The 20556-nt window shown below is 42.6% G+C and overlaps 1 protein-coding gene across 1 annotated transcript in view; it reads left to right on the top strand.

Moving 5' to 3' along the window:
* Positions 1–20556, top strand: part of DNAH9 (dynein axonemal heavy chain 9) — a 975671-nt gene that overhangs the window by 550826 nt on the left and 404289 nt on the right. Inside the window, exons 49-51 of the mRNA XM_069200368.1 lie at positions 1308–1568; positions 3295–3720; positions 9271–9390. Coding sequence (XP_069056469.1) covers positions 1308–1568; positions 3295–3720; positions 9271–9390 — 807 coding nt within the window. The remainder of the gene's footprint in view (positions 1–1307; positions 1569–3294; positions 3721–9270; positions 9391–20556) is intronic.

Below are 20556 nucleotides of genomic sequence, written 5' to 3'. Positions count from 1 at the left end.
AAATGTTCAATAAAATAACATTTAAACAATATTTTACAAGTTAATGCTCCTATTCACTAAAACCGACAATAGAAATGAATGTGATCAGTTCACTAACAATATCAGTTTCTGATCACACAACGTTCATCAGATGTATTCCAAAGATAAATCTGTTTTTAAATCCAAAACGTCATTTGTGATATTGCGGAAAGTTCCTTGACTGATTGATCTGAATCTTACAGACGCTATCTTAAAGGACGTGTAATGAGCATCATGCATCCTAACAGTGTGTGAGTACTATTGAACTTTTGGCAACTGAGCAGTATCTAGGAAGAACGAGCTCACCCATTTAAACATACGAGCGTATATCTATTTGCCGAGTTCTCTTCTATATAAGAAATTTTCCAGACATAGGATATTACAGAAGTGATTGCAATGAAATCGAAGGGACCCATATAGAGTGCATGCAGAAGAATGTCATCTGTAAGTGTGCAATCTAATGCATTTTAATTTTCAGTGAACCCAACAAAAATGTTCGAAGTTTGTATCATTTGGATATTTAAATGGATTACGAAACCGGGTTTACTACTTTATTTGCATTGAAACTGCACATTCCAAGAACCACAACCAGTCAAATGGTTGATCCTAAAGACAAAATATCTGAGATAGAGAGATAGGTGGGAACATGCAAGACAGAGAATAGTCAAGTCACAATGCACTTGACCTAAAAAGCGAGTCTTAGCACTGAGGAATTTTGCATAATTTGCTTCTGCCTAATTATGAAAAATTTCAGAAGATTTACTTGTAATTATGCATAATACGAAATCCAAAGCAGGCATTCAAAACTATATTTTAGTGTGAACTGTACCTTTGCATGCATTTTGAACGCGAGGTCACATTTCACATTAAAAAAAGCACAATCACTGTGAACAAGAGTCACTCACATTCTGTTGTTCACCTTTGTTTCCCAAGCCCTTGTACAACATTTTTGCAATGAATGGTGTGTAATTATGTGTCATGACTTAACAGCATAATCGTGGGAATTTTGCGTAACAAGAGTAACATGAAAATTACCCAAATTATGCAAGAATATGCCAGTTGAATGCATCTTTCGCCCAGGCCTAGAATGAACAGTTTGGCAGAAAATAAAAATTAACACTTATATATGATAGGAAAGAAAACAGAATGAAAGCCAAACCAGAAGCTTTAGTTTTTGTTCTTTAGGTTTCCTTCTTTAAGTTCCATTGCATTACTTTAGACATTTTCTTTTCAGTGCTTCCAATCAACACGCTTCTGATTTGCTAACCCTTTGCTTGATTGTGATGTAGGTGGACGACCTTAAAGCCAAGTTGGCAGCACAAGAGGTGGAGCTGAAGCAGAAGAATGAAGATGCAGACAAACTGATTCAAGTAGTAGGAGTGGAAACCGAGAAAGTCAGCAAGGAGAAGGCTATAGCGGATGAGGAGGAACAGAAGGTTGCTGTTATTGCAGAGGAGGTGGGACGGAAGCAGAAAGACTGCGAAGAAGATTTAGCAAAGGCTGAACCAGCACTTGAAGCAGCACAGGATGCACTCAACACACTCAACAGGGTACAAAGATGTGTTTCAGTTTCGACTAGTGAATAAACCTGGCCCACTGTGGCATATGTGAGGGAAGCTTTGCAGTGATTTTTAACCACAGCTTTGTCATAACCAGAGCTCCTACATACCCCCTTCAATTTATACTAGAGAAACAACCCTTAGTCACAGTTCGAAATAACTTTTCAAATAACCAACATGTTTGCTGTTTCCTATCTTTGGAGCATGATCCACGTCTTAGAAGGTAGTCATCTCCAGGTCAACCTTGCCTGAGAGAACCCAAACACGTCTCTTCTTTCTATGACATTGTCCACATCGCATATGAGTAGTCTGTCACTCAGGGAGTCACTGTGGCTGGATGGCTTGCATTCCATTCACAATCCACTACTTCTGTCCTCAAGGGAACATATAGATCAGTTACTTCCCTCACTCTCTTAACTCTTTGATCTCTGTGTGACTTCCCACTCGTGTGCTCCTTTCCCTCCGGCCCACACTCTTCAACAGAGATTCTCATTTTCATTCTTTCCCTCTGAGCCTACTCTACCTCACACTTCCTGAATTTTTCAGTCTCTCTACTTCCCCTTTCCCTCGCCTCTTCGTCTGGCCTCCTCATTCCCTGTCCTCATCCTCATGTCACCTTCGCCTCTCCCACACATTCACGCGTACCTTCTCGCTCACTGTCGCACAGAAGCAGGGCAATAAAAGCACTTTTTATGCTGTAAACTACAGGGCTGGAGAAATATTGGGAATATCGAAATATGTTGAATGTCTTTATCTAAAACAATTTAAAAAAACAGGCTCCAAAGGCATTTTGTGATACATTGGGAACTAGGGATCTGTTAAAAGCCTGGCCGTGGCCTATGGAATGATCTGGGCATTGAGAAAATTCACAGGTTCCTGAGTATTAGAAAGGAGTGTAGTGAACACTACTCTGGGCTTTCTTGGGTATAAAAGAAACCTGCTTATTAATTTAGGGATTGTTTAAGGAAGCCCATGTTTGTTTACATGGATGCTTCGAGATCTGGAACACTGCAGACCTAGAGGGGCGCACAGTCCCTCTGTGTAGATGTAAGGGAGAGCTTAAACATATCAGTTATTTAGCTACATAGTTTTCATTATGTGAGTCGATGGCTACAATGCAGTCAGCATGTACCGTTCATCATTCGAGAGAACCATATGAAGGAATCTTTGATTATTCCTCATTATACCTGCTGCAGTGTCTGTGGAGAAAAATGCCAGCCTGCTTGTATGATACCAAAAACAAATCAGGCAAGAAACTCATAGAGAAGTTCATTTTGAGATAATACCTCTTTGTGAAAGCATCCGCTTTTATCTCTGCTCTCAAGAAAAAGTAATTTATAATCTTTTTTTTTTTTTTTAATTCAGACGTTCAGTTTTTTTTTTTAATAACCTGCAGCCCATTTATAAAACCTGGCTTCTGTGTGTTGCCTTTTTTTTATTCCAGATTGGATACACCCAAAGCAATTGCACATTTTGCGGCCTTAGAAATGCTCCAGAGATTCAATTGATTCCAATCTAACAAGGGAAGGGCGGCGCTGGCTGCTCCCGGGGGTTCCATTGCAATGCGCTCAAGTCATTATATTTAAAATTCAGAGGGCTCCTTCATGCTTCAAAGCTAGTCTTTCAGACTGATAACTCAGGAGCCTGCTCCATTTCTTTCTTAGTACAAAGGAAACACATTCATTTTTGTCTAACAACCTCATTTTCCTCTTTCCAGGGCAATCTGACAGAGCTGAAGTCATTTGGAGCGCCGCCCTCGGCCGTCTCCAATGTCGCCGCCGCCGTGATGGTGCTCACTGCGCCAGGCGGGAAAGTTCCCAAGGACCGTAGCTGGAAAGCGGCTAAAATCATCATGGGCAAAGTGGACGGCTTCCTGGAAAGTTTAATCAGCTTCAACAAGGAGAACATCCACGAAAACTGCATCAAAGCCATCCAGCCGTTCCTAAACGACCCAGAATTCAACCCCGACTTCATCACCTCAAAGTCGTACGCGGCCGCCGGCCTGTGCTCCTGGGTTATCAACATTGTCAAGTTTTACGAGGTGTTCTGTGAGGTGGAGCCCAAGCGTATGGCTTTGAACAAAGCAAATGCCGAGCTGGCCGCGGCACAAGAGAAGCTAGCGCACATCAAAGCCAAGATTGCTGTAAGTTGAACTGGCTGCTGTTACAGATGTGGCAATGAGAATCCCTGAAGCTTGGGAATTAAACTAATTCATTCTCTTGTGGTGCTTCTACTTTTAACAGCAGCTGCCACTAGAAACATTGCTGTCAAGGCTCCCCCCTTGCTTTCTTAAAGGGAAGCGTAAGCACAATTCCCACAGAGATGTAGAAATATATTAAATTTACATTTGCTTAAGTTTTTCCACGTTTCTATGGGTGGTTGGGCTTACGTTCACCACTCAGCACCGCAAGTGGAAGAGCCCTGACAACTGTGTCTCAAACAGCAGCTGCTCTTAGAAGAAGCAGCTGTTTTCCCCGTGCTTCAGTTAAGCTCCTTCTTCTGCGGCACCCCCTGAATTCTGCAGGGGCTGTCCGTAGGCTGGAAGGAAGTGGCTGGTGGAGGAGCAGACCAATAGGGACATCAGCACACTGGAGGGATTTGACAGCCACAGAACACTCCCTTTGATGGTCTGTGCAGTAGCTTTAGCCGGCAAGGGGAGCATTCCAATTGACTGGCCAGCTCTCAGCATTCCATCGAGGGTGTTGGTACTTGTTGAAGCATATTTATAACCCTCTTTCTTTAATGCATTGTTTAAATAGATCATTTATGATAAATCATGATTTTCAATGTTCTATAATAAACAGAAAAGGATGATATCAGTGCATGATGGTGCAAATCCGACTTTGCTACTCAGTGATGGGTGGGTTCACCATTGATCACTAAACATCCTTTAAGAGATTACCTAATCCTGAATTGCTAAACGTTTTGGCGATTGTGAAGCAATACTGAACATGCATAAAAATCAGTTAACTATTACTTTAGAATTCAAGAGACATAAATGTTTCAGTTTATCTAAAGAGACGTTCATTGTGAGGTTTGCACCACTGCAACGGTACCATTGCAGTCACGATGCTATCAAAAATAGAGTCATTGAGCCTAATAGAAGGTAACCAGATCGATCATGAAATCGTTATTGTTTTAGCATAAATGCCTACAAGATAGAGCACAGATAATCCTAAATATGAATTATGTGTTCCCATTTAAAGATCCCTGTCATTAGAATGGATATTGTTTGAAAGGCTTAAGCGAAGAGTTAATAGTTTGCACCTCATATATATATTTTTTCAGATAATGCTACCTATCCGCACCTAGACTCCCACTCCCCCCAGTTCCTCGAAGGCACAATGTACAAACACGAATCAGACTGCTAAACATCTTAAAGAACACCAAAATCAGAGAAGCGTCAACAATAGAGTAACATTGAGGCACTTAAAACAATGCTAACCATTTTTAGCATGAACTGTAACCCGGATTACAGAGACCTACTAATGAGAGGTGTAGGTGGAGCATTCAACAGAATGGGAAGTTACGAAGAACGCCACTTTTTGCTCCCAGTTTCTGCATCTGCTGAAGACTGGTGGACAAAATGTGTCCATCCATAATATTGTCTGTTGAAACGTTTCAGTGAAAAATGGAGGGGGGTAAACAATATTTGCGGACAGAAATCACAACAGAAATAAGAACAATTACAATTGAGAACCCAACCTGAAGATGATGGTCACACACTAAGACATGCTGAGGCATTACTCATGGCCTTACTCTTGATGCCATCATGAGACATACTGATGACACACCGTTGCACAAATATAAAACATTTTTCAAGAATATTTCCAGGCCCAATTACTGGATTGTGGAATAATGCAGAACATATGAAGCTAGACTATGTTCACGTTACAGATCACAGTTCCTCTTAAGTATATAATTAGATCACAAAACAAAAGTGCTCTATAGAGTCCTTCCCTACATGTTAAACATATTTTAATTACTAAAATGATAGTTTTTGACTTTTTACATTTTTCTGTGAAAGTTAGTAAACTACTTCCTAATCATTAAGCACTGTGAACAAATACCCATGTGATGAACCTTTAATCATGGACAATGTTGCCCACATATTTTAGTCCTGTCCATTTGCATTCAAGTCAAGTTGAGGCATTCTATGATGAGAATAAAGTAAAATGACAACATTGGCAAATTATAGTTTGTAGTTCAGGATGCAAAAAGAGATATAAAATACAAATGACTCTTCAGGCCATACTATGCAATGCTCTAAAGTAGAAGTATGGATTATTATTTAGGGTGGACAAGTGTCCAAATCAAGGGACAAGGCTGATGCCTGTTAGATGGCATAAAAACAAAAAAACAAAACAAAAAAAAGTTGCTTAATTCCTGGTAGCATGACACTAAGCAGTTATGCGTAATTCAACAACAATGTCTAAATGAATGCATAAACAGTAGGAAAAATGAGTAAATCAGTGTATAAACAGTAGAAAAAGTCACAAACAAAACAATAAAACACCACACCCAACTGTAAGATAAGAGGAATCAGAGAAATGCATTTTTAAAGAATTAAAATTAAAAAATAAACTACCCAATGTAAGTCAATACTCAAGGTAGACAGGAGGCAAAGTTAAATTTCATGCTGACAGTATTGGAGCCTGGGTCAGCTACACTAAGTGAATTGTCCTGGTGAAAGCCTGGAAGTCAAAGACTTTGAAACATTTTTTAAGTTCCAATTCAGAAAGTGACATTGCTGTTTATTTGAAGAAAAATGTTGACATTTCTTTCAAGTCCTCACACAGAATGGAACTTTGTCACTTTTGAGAAGGGAAATCTTTGATGCCACAGAAAATGTAGTTGCCCCCCTGTACCAAAGGCTGGAAACCTGAAGCATGCAAGTCCAACTGGTACTCTGGAGCATTTGAGATTTCTCGCTTGTGGAGATCTCCATGCAGGGCAACAATGAATTCCAATCTATTGCTGTGGAACTCTAGATCAGATATTGTTTGTCAGGACCCACTGACGCTCTGGAGGAAAAGGTTTTCAAAAGTTTCTTTTGGTTCCTGAACAACCAAAACAGTACACTTCTAAAACCTCCAGTACCTATGGGGGAGGAGCTTAGAGACTTTCAGTGTGTCAGACAGAGGCAACAGCAATGTCCAGTCCCTGTTCAGTTGCCTCGGGTCCATGTGGATTCTCCACAGCAATGTCCTCTTGATGTTTTATGTTCCTGGAGCCAACCAGGAGGACAAACCTTGTGATCGTTGAAGCTCTTTCAGTCTTTGGATTTGAAGTGGAAGGGGATCAATTCTCCTCAAGTCTTTCTCACAAGTCACAGATGCCAAGTGCAGCAGGTTCACTCCACCCGGTATCCTTCCTCAAGCCTAGCAGTTATCTGGGAACGGCTGAGTGAGGTTTGTAGAGTTCACCAGTCTATTGGTCTGGGACACCCTAAGACACTCCTTGTTGCTCTCTGACCCATGAAGTAAATGTTACCAGGCCCTGGTCTACCTACATTTTACTGTTTCCTGTTCTCCTTACTGCAAACAGGGCCAAAATGCAATAAGCCAGGGCAATTGGAAGATACCCAAAGTCTTCGGACACACTAAACTTGGGCTGTAAGACCTAGAGGTGTGTAGAATAGTGTACTAATGTCTTGAGCCCTCCCAGATCTAACATTAAAATTCAGTTTGAAATAGGTTTGAGACCCACAACAGAAAATCAGGCAGAGGTCTATTAAGACAAAACAGGGACCTGCAGTAACCAGACAGAGGAAACACAAGAATTGTGATCTGTGCCTGTTTGATTACTTTCGAGGGCTCACAAGTTATACATGTGCCTCAGACAGGCCTGTCATGCAGGATTTGACACCATTGTGCCAACCGGAGGGGCAGCAACACCCCCCCCCCCCTTAAATATTCTGCTGAGCTAATGTTTCATTGGAAATGCAAGCATTACATTACCTCTAATACAGTGGTTCCCAATGTTTCGACTTCAGTGGACCTCCACATTATCAATACAGGAACCCCCACAGAATCATTATTGCAATCCGGGGACCTCTCCCACTGAGTCATTACTGAAAGCTGTGGGCCTAATCTGTTAAAACGATTACATTTTCTAAGCAGTCGTTGACCCTCCGAGGAGGCTTCGCGGAATCCCAGGAGTCGCCAGACCACAGGTTGGGAACCACTGCTCTAATATTTTGTTTGTCTTTTTCTGATAACAAGGATCCCAATGAAGTGGGTTTGGTATGTCCTTACGTAAGGAATGGGACATGGAAGGGGTTGAGAAGATAATGTCTGGATTACATAGTGATAATCTGTACAACTCTGATTCTCCCTTCCTTGTCCATGTATTTGCGATACTGCCTTCCAGTCCTTAGTCGGCAATTAGTTTGTAAGACTAGGAAAAAAACAGCAATTAAGCTGGGGACAGGTACCTTTTATAGTCACTGCAGTGGGCAGGTAAAAAATGAAGAGAATATGAACTAGAAAAACACGCTTAAAAGTGGGTGCTTATACAAGGAAGCATATCTATTACTCACTTTCTTAAGTACTGAAATGAGGAAGGGAGAATCTGCATATTTTAGATCACTTTTACATAATTCACACACAAATCCAAGGCATGGTACCCTTTCCATGGCAGTTTCATCCTTTCACTGTCTTTGTGGTGCTGGAATTCACCAGAGCAACAGCCGGATTAGTTCCTTCATAGGTTTTCTGAAGCAGAAATAGCTTCTTCTCACAGACCGGGGTGTGGGGCCTTCTAGCATTGTGAACTCTGGAGGACCAGAGATCTGTCTGCATTGAAAGATGCCAGTGGCTGTACTCTTCAGCCTACACTATTCGTTCAATTAATCACTCTTTCTACTTTTCAACTAGAAACAGACTTCATGGTTGATGGTACAGCCTGAACTCTGCTGGTAGGAAATGGCCACTCTATTTCACTTTCCTTTGTCAGTAGGGTATGTAATGTCACTATAATATGCAACTCCTGCCAAGACATACGCTGCAAGGCGTGTTATGTTCCTTTCAAATTAAACGGCCTTCCCTTTGTGGTTGAACAAGTCGCATAGTTCGAATTCACTCCCTAGCATCGGGGTAGTGGGTTTTTAAATTACCCTTTAAATCTCTAGAACAGGCTTGTCCAACAAATATCTCTTGAGCTGTTGGTAGCTCTCCTGTGTACAGTCCGGCCTAACAAATTAGAAGCTTTTGCTTGGCTGAATAAATGTATGTATACCAAAATTGAAGTGTGTATTTGAGATGAAAATGTGTGTATTTTCAGAACTTATGAACTGGTGATTGGGGAGATGTATTACCTATAACTCAGTGCCAGAGGCATTGCAACTATGGTTGTTATGCATTACCCAGTGAAGACGCATTCAACACTGATAAGGCATTTTTTACATTACCACTAGAAAACGTGCCTCATACACTGATGTGAACACTGCTGATAATATTTATATGGTGGACACTCATGTAATCTTCTCTGATGTGGTAAGTATTAAGACTCTAAAAATAATAGTAGCTCCGGGTGACTTTCACTGAGTGCGAGTAGCTCTTACTATACAAAAGCTTGGAGACCCCTGTTCTAGAACATTCGGAGGTACAGCCTCCTGTTGGGATCCAGCCTGTTACAGCTGTATGTATTGATTCAGGGTGCATTAAATATTTTTGCTTTTTTCTTAAAACAGTTCTTGAATGAAAACCTGGCAAAGCTAACTGCTAAATTTGAGAAGGCCACAGCCGATAAACTTAAGTGTCAGCAAGAGGCTGAAGCAACTGAACGCACCATCTCTCTTGCAAATCGGTTGGTGAGTATTCGGCAGAAAAGCCTGTAATATTTTTTCCAAAACAATTTTTTGTGCCTGAAGTGTGGAAAGCATGACTCCCCAATTCATTGTGGTTAGTTTTATTGCTATACAATTTGATTTACTTGCTGTAAACTGTAAAAAATGTGATGACGTAACTCTTCTAATTCTCAGATCTTTCCGTGCATGGAGGCTGAGTGCCTTTGTAAGGTTAAAGAACACCAAAGTGACTTTTTACATGCTGTTTGGGTTGTTTATTCCTTATGATCCATTGGATTCGCCACCCTTACCTCGTCTCCTAAATGCCACGTATTTGGCTTTCTCCCTTTCCTTTTTTAAGTTCTTGTTTTCTTCCTTGTCCGCCAAATTACATATTTTCCCCTCTACCGTCGTTTACAAAGCATTTTTTGTTTCCCTCATCTCCTTTCCTAAATGTTTACAGTTACTTCAAAATTCTCCTGATGTCTTCTTGACACTTCTCACACCCCCCTTCCTAAGAACCATTTGTTTTAGTATTTTTTGGAGTTCACAACAACTCAATTCAAAAAGACAGCCTGCCTTTAGTCAGCTCCCTTCCTTCTCACAATATAACTTGAATCGATTGCTGAACACCTCATGTACAAAATGGGCCCCTGTCCAATCTCCAGCTCCTGCTCGAGGTTTGGATTCTCCATTCTGATTTACGGACTCAATATTTTTGCGATATCACGAGGAGATCCTCTGCTTTCTACCAGCACATAATTTTCCTCTTTTTGAGATGCAAATATAACTCTCTCTCCATAGTGAACATGCAGTGTGCACAGATATGGTTTGTGTTCATCTTTCATTATTGGATACACAGATATGTATTTAACAATTATGCAAATGTAATCTTTGGAAATAGCTCATCGTGCTTTGTTGGGCGATTTTCTGCGCCTTGTAATCTTCAATGAAACATGTTTTATACCATCTGCCAAAGGGGGTTGAGATGCCTTTAATTTGCAGCTCTTTTCTTTGAAAAGAAGCTGCCAATATAACAAAATGAGCTTCTGCCAGTATCTAAAGTATGTTATTGAATGCTAGTCGAGCGTATGGCTCCTTTATCATTTCCAGTGTGGATCTCATTGGTGATACAAATCGTCACTGCTTCGATGTGTAATGAGAAAAGCGAGTCTGCTTTGTTTTACTGAGTGGAGACTAATTTTTCAGCTGTTCCTGGCAGCACTTTGTCAAGTCTTTCAGTTGTTCAACTCTGAGCAATCATCTGAATGAACAAAGTGGAGGGAGAAGAAAAGTCTCTCAAAGAACACAAAATGCTAAGTTACTTTCATCCATGCCTGATTTAATAATCATCAGGGTCCATATTATGCAGTGGATGAAATGTTATGGTTTGTGCCATAGCGCACCTTTAAACAGATGTGCTGAGGGCAAACAGAGACGGCATACCCTACTACAATCAATGCTCTACCCTGGGGCAGCTGCAAACCCATACCTGCGCTGGGGCAGCACATTAGTGTGAGATGCAGCAGTGGTTTAAAGCAGCCGGTCTGCCTTTCACTGTGCAGGAGGCAGCAGCCTGCACTGCGACTTTTGCCAATCTAAGTATTGCTCTGCAAAAAAGTATAATTTGTACGTAGTTGACACAAAATCAGAAATGTGACACCATTTTATGGTGTCATTTGTGGAAATGAGGAATAGACCACAAACCTTGCAACTTTAAATACAATCATTCTCCATATGTTCCTGGATGCCTGAGCCAATGTCCAGCCCTTCAAAAACCAAGAACCTTCACCCTCAGCTCACTGTAGTTGGCATATTCACCTAATGAACAGTATATTGACTCTCAGAGCTGGACGCGCAGCTTCACAGGGTGAATCCTGCCTGAAATCAAGTCTCTGAACGCTTTTAAGACTTTCTTGGGCTGCCGAAAATGCTGCAATGCCATGCTAATGGCTAACTGTGCACTATGCAAATGCCAGTAAAGTGTAAATGTGTAAGGAGTCCTTCTGATAGGGTAAAAGGGCAAATAGCAAACACATTGTATATGGTGTTGTACATTTTCCTCAGCAGTTTCGCCAGTGTAATCATCTAGAGACAAGCCAGTGTCCATAAACCAATTCAATTCCTACATATTTAAATCCTGAAGAACGTAAGGTCCAACCAAAGTTCATAAGCATTAAGTGTAATGTATTCATTAATAAAGGCAAATAATAGAATAGATCAGTAGTGGATAAATATAAGTTAAATCTTTGCACTAAACGTATTTATGTTTAATGTTTATTATAGTGCAGCATTTTTCACTGGGGTTACTTCAGACCGTCAGACATGTCAGTGGGACGTTTGATACCTGTTCAGTTTGTACCTAGTTTGGCATCTGACATGTAAGTGTCCTTGGTCTGATCAGATGGCGGTTTAGGCTAGATGAGCAGTGCTTCAGGTGGAAAAGCCTCTGTGTTGAAGCATACGTTTCACTATCCATACACATCCCAAAGCTTCACCTGACAAGTATTCCGTAGTGTCGGGTGTTCGGGTCTTCACTGTGAAGGGGGAAACCAAAGTCAAATCGCTGTCGTCTTCCGAAGGACTCCATTGATGACTGATGCTCAGTGCAAGGTTACCAGGTGTCTTGGGAAATTCCTCTGGTCATTTCTCCATCTGTAGCTTTTGCAAAACTTCGCTGTGTCCAGCAGGCTAATGCCAAGCTAGTGTTCACCACATTGCGCACAGATTACTTAATCAAGACAGGAATGAAAGTTAAAAAGATTTGTATCTGGGGAATTGTGGTAGAGAAATCCAGTCAGGTAACATCTTTGCTGGAACAACACAGGCTCTTTTCCCTGATCTTACGATGGAAGCCAGAATTTGTCTTTGCTCTTTTTGAGTTACATTTCTCCTGTGTAAATAGAAGGGAAGCTCTTCTTTATTTTTTGTACTCCAAATTGACCTGATCTCTAGCTTTCACCAGTGGTCTACACTCTCTTTTTCTCATTGGTGAAATAACCCATTTTGAATTAGTAAAGCGCGTGCTCACCCCATGGAACAATCTGTATGCTGAATAACAGATACATGTTCTGTTGTGGGTGAGTTGCCTTCGGCAGAGTTAGTCTTAACAAAATCCATGAAGCTGCAAAATATTTAACCCATCCTTTGATATCCAAACAGACTTTCTACAAAGAAGGAATTCTACTGCTTCCCTTAGCAACACAATCCAGGCCTACCACCGGGAGGCCATTCAGTGAACTGGGCGAGACCCGAAGTGAATAGAGGTAGATGGAAAGCAAGTCACACCTCTTAGATTGCCATCAACACCTCTATTCTTGTATTTCTCTATAAAGGTTTTGAATCTGAAAAGCACCAGTTCCTCACTGCAGGGGTGTCTGACCTTCTATCCCAACACCAGCCCTGCTGTTTCCCTAGGGGACCTGCTTCTCCCTATAGTTCTCAACATAGAAACCTCTGTTCTCCTCTGTATAACCACGACCATGATGCTGTACCCTCTTACCTCCCAATTCTTCAGCTCATTGACAGTAAACACCCCATTGTGGAGAACGCTCCTTTGTAGAGCTAGATTTGCGCAAGATTTCACATACACACTGGAGGATTACAACATGTACTTAACCAAATCAGCTCTTTTACCAGAGCCGAAATAACATTTCTGTCATTTTAGACCTGCTCCGAACCATCACCCCACACATAGGTCATTGTTCACTGCCTCCCCATGTATAATAGTTTCTCTGTGAACTTTATATGGTTTCCTGAATTGTTCTTTCTAATTGCTGCACTTGGGCATACTTTATGCTGTACGAAGCATAAAATAGGCGCTTATATGGAGCATGAACCTAACTATACAGTAACAGAGCATAATCATTACATAGAGTGACAGGAGAGAAAAGGATGTTCATCAAATAGTGAATACACACATACATGTCACACTTTTAGGCAAGGAGAGATAAAGTGATTTGTTCAGAATCACCCGATGTCAAGTGGTGAGGCAGGGATTTGAACCTTGGTTCCTATAGTGGCAGCTCTAACCACTAGCTCACTCTTCTAACTAAATAAGAGGAGCCATCGTGTTCACAACCTCTTTAAGTGGGCTCCCTCGAGGTGCCCATCTAAAAGCAAATCTTTCTTTCAGTTATCTGTTTTTATTTCACATCTATGGGCACAGTTTGCAATATTGACAGAGGGCTGATTTAAGGTGCAGGGACTGCAATTCATAAATTCTGCATCACTATGGTGCCTAGGCTCCTCACCGTTCTGGTGCCACTTTAAGCAGTAGGTGATATATATCTTCTTGACGGTTCGCCTCCAAGTTATCTGTCATCTGCATGCCACCAGAATGCAGGGAGTGGGCAAGGTATAGCTGGGTAGGTAAGGACCTCTTCAAAGGAAATGCACCAGTACAATGAAAACAATTGCTAAAATATCTTTAGACAAGAGGCCATAGGTAGGTCTTTAACTGTGTGCGCATTCAGGACAAAGGGTAGGCAGGAAAGGCATATTTTGAGTATGAACTAAACCTTATCGATATACAAACTTCGTATGGCAAATTGGAGAAACGTTTCTCTGACCAACCCTACCTGCCAAAGGCCCAGCAAATCATCTAATATGCATTTCACTGCAGACCACTGCACCTATATGAGTGCTGCTTGGTGTGCCTAATCATGCCTAAACTTTATTTTGCAAATATCTGCAGCCTACAGTTTAGATAATAAAAGCTACTTGGGCACATGCAGATAATGTTAAACTTAGTTGCACAAGTTGCTTCTGAAAAACCTTAGCACGATCTTTGTCACTGGTCCTCCCAACGACATCACACCAAGCACTGTGCTGTTTCAAAATGTTGGGGCCTTCTTTGTCCGTAGCGCTATAATTTTTTTAATTTGGATTAGGAAGCCCTGAGAACATAGACCACCGCTTAACGAGTCTGGCGGTTTCTCCAAAGCCAAAACATCACAATGTTCTCAGTACCGCCAGGGCGGTCGGCCCGCTGGGCTGGAGATGAGCACCTCTGGTGCACTGGCAGCCGTTAGACCGCCAGCGGTATTACGACTCGGCAAACCGCCAGGGTTTCCGCAGCAGTCACCCCGCCACGAAAACCCTGGCAGTAACCCACCTGGTGACAGGAATCCCCATTCCTGTCACCGGCACACATACTCCCACATGTCCAAACACCTTCAAACATCCCCCCACCTATCCACACACTTACAGACACACCCCCCCAACCACATGCATACATCCAGACACCCCCTTTCGCTCGCACACATACACCCACCCCCACTCTCTAACACACTCCCTGGCATACAACCCCACTCACCAGCACACTCCCTGACATACACCCCCAGTCGCTCGCATGCACACCCACACCCACGCAAACACCCCTACTCACATGTATCCCAATACACAGACCTACTCACTTGCACTCCAACACCACCTCTCCTCCTCTTCCATTCAGACATGCACACCATCCGCGCACACATACATTCACCCACGCACTCATGCACATCCATACCGCTACACATACACACACACACCACACAACACCTCCCCTCTTCTACCCCCACCCCCTCTTTCGGATGGTCCACCTACCTGTCTCGGTGAGGTGGTCATCCGGGAGGGGATGGGTCTCAGCGTTTTTCACCGCCAGCGCCGCACCACAATTCAGGAAACTGCTGTGCCGCATTAGATAATGTAATACAGCGGGCGGAGTCCTGTTGGCGTGGCAGAGAGGCGGTAGAAAACGCCTCTCTTCCGCTGGCGGCCAGGCCGACAGTGTTGGATTTCTGCCCGTAAATGTGCGGAAATCCAAATGAAGTCGTAAAATGGCTGTGTTCGAACGGCCACACTGGCGGTCTTCTGGTACCCGCAACTTCGGTGGTCTGTTGAAAAGACCGTTGAAGTCTTACTGAGGGACATAATGTCTCTGAAACATTACTGTTGGTCACTGGGGCAGCTGCAAAGGGTGCAGACCTTGCAGTCACGATTACCTGTTTGCCATTACCTAAAACTCTCCTGTTTAACAGTTTAACCTATTCTCCCTCTGCTGACTGTGCTTTTTGCTCAGCGCAGAATATAAAATGCATCTATAAAATAGTTTGCATTTTCAGGCTCTGTTAAGGATGCTGTTGGATTCAGAGTGTGTGCAGCTCAAAGGCCTCCCTCGTCCACCACCAGCGCATTTGTGGTTGCCCAACTGCTCTCCCGTGCGGCAGTCGGTGGTGTTATTAGACCGGAGGGGTGCTGCTCTGAGCAGTGGTGGGATATTGTGCCTGGGCGAAAGGAATCCGCTAAATGGCAAACGTGTTCAGCCCCTATGCTGGATCCCCAAGCTACAATATTTTCCTTGTATGGTGAGGAATATAAACACTTGCTATTGATCAAAGGAAAATTGACTCATTCGGTGTGACATATACAATAAAACGTATTCCATAAAGGCTGTTCTGCGGCTGCACAGGCTCCATCTTTTGCTATTTAAATGGATCCGTCTTGTCGCTCCTTGGTGCCACATTGCAGAAGTGAGACAGCTATTAATGGGGGGTGCAGGTTGATCTCGCGGCCCAAGAAATGCTGACACCACGGAATTAATGAACTGTTTATGCCTGAAAGGAATAATATATTATTTGATCTTCAGAAGCTCACTCTAAGGTGTTTCACTTCGCTTTGCTGATGGAGATTGATGATAAATTATACATACTGTACGACACGTAAACACTCAAGCCCTTTTCACAAATTACCATAGCAGACGTGCTGGCTTAGTGTTATTGTATCTGTCACATCACAACAGCTTCGCCTTATTCTATTACTATCACTAAATAAAACACAACTAGGGTCACGTGGCCCTCTGGTTTTATGAGGCGAAACCTGCGGCATATCTTTCAAAATGTTTAATTCTGTCTGATTGGAATGGCGCACTGGCAAAGCCAATAGGTCTGGCTGTAATGTGCTAATACATACAAACGCATGCATTCACAGATCCACACAGAATGTTGTGCTGTTCCACTGTGTAAAATGTTGTATGGCACAGCACGCATGAGAGAGAAACTACAAGGCACAGACTAAGGAGACACGAAAAGTGGTGGGTTGCACAGAGACAAAGCACAAATAGTATGTGTTTCTCTGCATTTTTATACATTAGCACGTTATAGCCACATATTTTGGCTTTTCCAATGTTTGTTTTTTTTATTCTCGAGAACAAAATATAAAAATAATAAAGAGCTACTCGAAGTGCAAAGGGTATACCCATCCAATAATGGCATATTTGCTGTGCCCTAAGACTCAAGTTGTAACTCAGCGATGAAGATTTTTACGACAAAACTGACCCGAGATCACTTATGTTCACGTTCACTGGTGACATGAGTTAAACGTTTGGGACTGGTCCTGCTGGAGTAGATGCAAAATTAATTTGCGTATGGTCTCTTACAATAGTGGCACAGGGAACAAACATTGATGGACTGAAATAGTGGCAATGCTATGGGGTGCCTAGTAGGGCCTGCCCCACCCCATGGTGCCCACCACTGGGCAATAGCTGGAAGCTGCAAAAATAGGCACTGGTCTCACCCCTTGGGAACAGTGATTTTGATCCTGTTTACATTTCACATTTTACTTACTCTTGAATTCTCTAAGAGTATATGATTTTTTCAGAATCCCGAATTTATGTCGTTTTTTCATGCACATTAATACTCAAGTATTGATTGTAGGGTGAAGAGAGCTGCCTTTATATGTCTGTGTGAGCTCAGGATGTGGGAGGGGTTTTATAACTGCCAATCAAAGAGCTGTGCAATTCAGTGCAAAACCAGAACACATTTCTCACTGTGTCCACCAGTAGCTCATAAAGGGGTCATAAAACATGCTCATCCAATGCCTGGCCTCTGCTGAGCACATAGGGTGATGGTCAGGTGTGCTGATTGTAAATGGGATTCTATGCAAAAGTGTGTGAAGGAGGTACATAGATGTCAACATTTTGCCAGATTGCAAAATAAAGAAAAGGCAGTGCCAATAGGTGAGCAGATGTGGTGTTTCTGTGTGAGCAATGAGCGGAAGGAGATGCAAGGAAGAATGTGCAGGAGAAAGTGAAAAGAGGATGCTGAAGAGAAAAGAGATGAGGTGTGGGATATTCCGCTGGAGGGATTCTGAAAAATATCAAAAGTAAAAGGGTATATGTGTCTGGCTGAGAGACTGCAGAAAACTGTGGTGTGAAGATTAGAACTTGAGTGATGGACACACTTAGAAGACCTCTAAAGCTTCTACAGGCCTTGGTAATATTTAATTTGCAGGCTGAGTAAAATGTTTAAATGACTTTATACATGTATGTGTGTGCATATATATATATATATGGTTACAGGGACGTTCTAGTTTTATAGTTAGGTTCTGAATTTATTCGCACAAAACCATAGAAATTCAGCGTTTATAGTTAGTTATTTCAAGTAAGTATAACTTGCAGGCTAAGGTAACTATAACTCGCACCCCTGCTATGCACAGCTTTTTCTTCAATAATTTAACTTCTAATGTTTCATTGGTATTTTCATTGAAGTTGTCATGAGTGCTGTAATATCTGTGGTAACTAGCAATACATGACAAAGGCACGAGTTATAGTTATCTTAGGCCACGAGTTATTGTTACTTGAAATAACTCTAACTATAACTGTGAATTCCCCGAGGTGGGGCATACGTAGTGATATTACATGTGGGTGGTTTCACTTTACACGTCCGACTCATTGATATTTCTCCAGGAGTTTCTAAGAGATCTGCCCAGCATGATGGAGGCAATGGATGGTTTCGGTAGGTCCTCAGGCTTGCAGCTGAACTGGTCTAAGTCTTGCCTTTTTCCCCTTCCCCGATTTCCAAGCTGCTTACCATGCAGAATGCAGAGCATGCTGCTCATTGACTTTTTGGACTTCCTGCCTCTTTCCTCCATGAGCACTGTGTCCATTGCAAATATGCTGGTGTTGCCACGGCTACTTTAACACTTCTTGGCTCTGCCCGTATCTCCAACGTTTCATTAGGGACCTGAATTTATCTCTTACCACCTTGATCTGGGGTCCAGGGAGGAAAAGGGTGGCTTTACAGAAGTTGTTTGCCCACCCTAAAGAAAGGGGGCTTAGGTGCACTACAGTGATTTGCACTACGTGGCCCCTCAGTTACAGTGGCCCATGCGGTGGCTCGGATTGGGCCATACACCAAAATGAGCATGTGTTGTCCAAGATGTGTTATCCAAGACCTGAGCGGGCAGGATATCCTCGGTTGGCTTATGGGCCCTAGATGCAACATGAGGATGGGGTGCCTGATCAGGATGGCCTAGTACTGCTGTTATGGATTTGTGATTCTGCACCGGGACCCTGTTCCGTATGCCCCCTTGCTGCCTTTGTGGCTGGTTCTGGCGTTCCAGGGGATTGCTGATCATCGTGATGCAGGCGTATGGAAAGGCGTGGACATTGATTCATTGGGAGACCTTTATGAACACAACTTACTGATGCCCTTCCAGGATCTCTGGGAAAAACACCAGATCCATGAGGCTCTGTTCCTGACCTACAAAGCATTGGTAGCAGCTATTAGGGCTGCATTGGGACTGGACTGTTTGAAACCAAACACCTCTTTGGTGCATGCACTAGTAACTCCTTACAGATGTTACTAGAGCATGGCTCGGGCAGGCACGCAATCACACTTCTTCACAGCAGATTGTTGGAATTCCACACACACTCCCTCCAGGTATTACAGGAGAAATGGGCTCAATCTACTGGTCAGGAGTTGACTTACAAGCAGTGGAGCCAGGTGCTAGAACAGGTCCGAGGTGCCTACCAAAAATCCTGTCTGAAATACATCCAGTTTAACTATGTGCACCAGATGGACTTGACATTGGTGCACCTTCACCGTATTTTTCCAGGTGTCTCTCCAGGCAGCCCCCACTGCCCCTCTGCAGAAGCAGATTTCCACCACATGGTTTGGGACTGCCCTGTGATAGCTCGCTTCTGGAGAGAGGCTGTTTAGTCCCTGTCTGAGGTGATGGGCCACCCCCTTCATTGTGGCTCGCTTCACTGTTTACTAAGTCTGCTCACTAGGATGGGCGGGAATAAGTATGTGGTTTGATTAATTGATCTGGCATTAGTCCTCCTAAAGCGCTGGATAGCCATGACTTGGAAGTCGGCAGTGGTGTTGTTCCTATTGCTCTGGCTGAATGACTGCTTAGGTGGGCATTTGCTGAGATAATGACATGGAAATCACTTCCAATGACACAGGGGGTGGTGCTGGCCTAGACACCTGGGACACGTGCATGGTTGAACTGTTGGCCAAAACAGATGAGCGGCCTCCCTGAGTGAAAGGTGGGCTATCTCTCTCGAATTCACTTGTCAGCAACAGCATGTGAGATTGTGATATCGTTGTTCCAATATAGCTCCTGCTGGTGGCTGCAGGTTAGCTTGTTTTCTTTTATCTCGGCCACCATACAGCCCCCCTACCCCCATATAGGGATGCCATTAACAGCGCTGTTGATTGTCAGTACTGTTTACTGGTTGTTGATCATGCTTCCCTGAATGGCTTCACCTTTTCCTTTTTGCTCTTTCTGGTCATTACTGCCAGTATGTTGATTTTGACCTGCATTGCACATGTCCAAATGGCTGCTGGCCTTGGAACCATGATGCAATTTACATTAAATAGATGGCAATGTTGATGATTTGAGTTCTAATACTTCTGCTTTGCACGTATCTATCAGCCACTGAACAAAATATAAAAATAATAAAGAGCTACTTGAAAAAAAATCAATGTTTTCATAGAACAGTGATACTCAAAGTATGGCCCAGGGGCCGCATGCTGCCCCCTGCTCAACAGCAGTAGTGGACTGCTTTTTCTCGACTCAGCAATAACATTAAAAAAAATGTAAACTAAGCAGGCTAGCGTTTATTTACAGGTTAATTGAAATTAAAATAAGGATGTAACTAGATTGTCCTGTACCCCTTAACTTCAGGGACACTTTTCTTATATTCATGTTTCAGCAAAAGTGTAAAAATATGATGTGTCTTCAGAATTCAAAAAGTGTATTTTATTAACATGCAAAACCTTTTTACCTTAGTAAATCAGATTATGTCAGTGCATTGAGATTTTTTTTTTAAGTGATAATTTTGAATCTAGAAACATTCATTCTTCTCCTACCCTGGCAACAATACTAATACTGAACTAAAAGGCAAGTCAGTTGTTAAAT

Source organism: Pleurodeles waltl, chromosome 7 (genome assembly GCF_031143425.1).
Source record: "Pleurodeles waltl isolate 20211129_DDA chromosome 7, aPleWal1.hap1.20221129, whole genome shotgun sequence".
NCBI classification, from domain to species: Eukaryota; Metazoa; Chordata; class Amphibia; order Caudata; family Salamandridae; genus Pleurodeles; species Pleurodeles waltl.
Note: the sequence above shows the minus strand (reverse complement) of the source record. Positions and strands in the feature narration are given on the sequence as shown.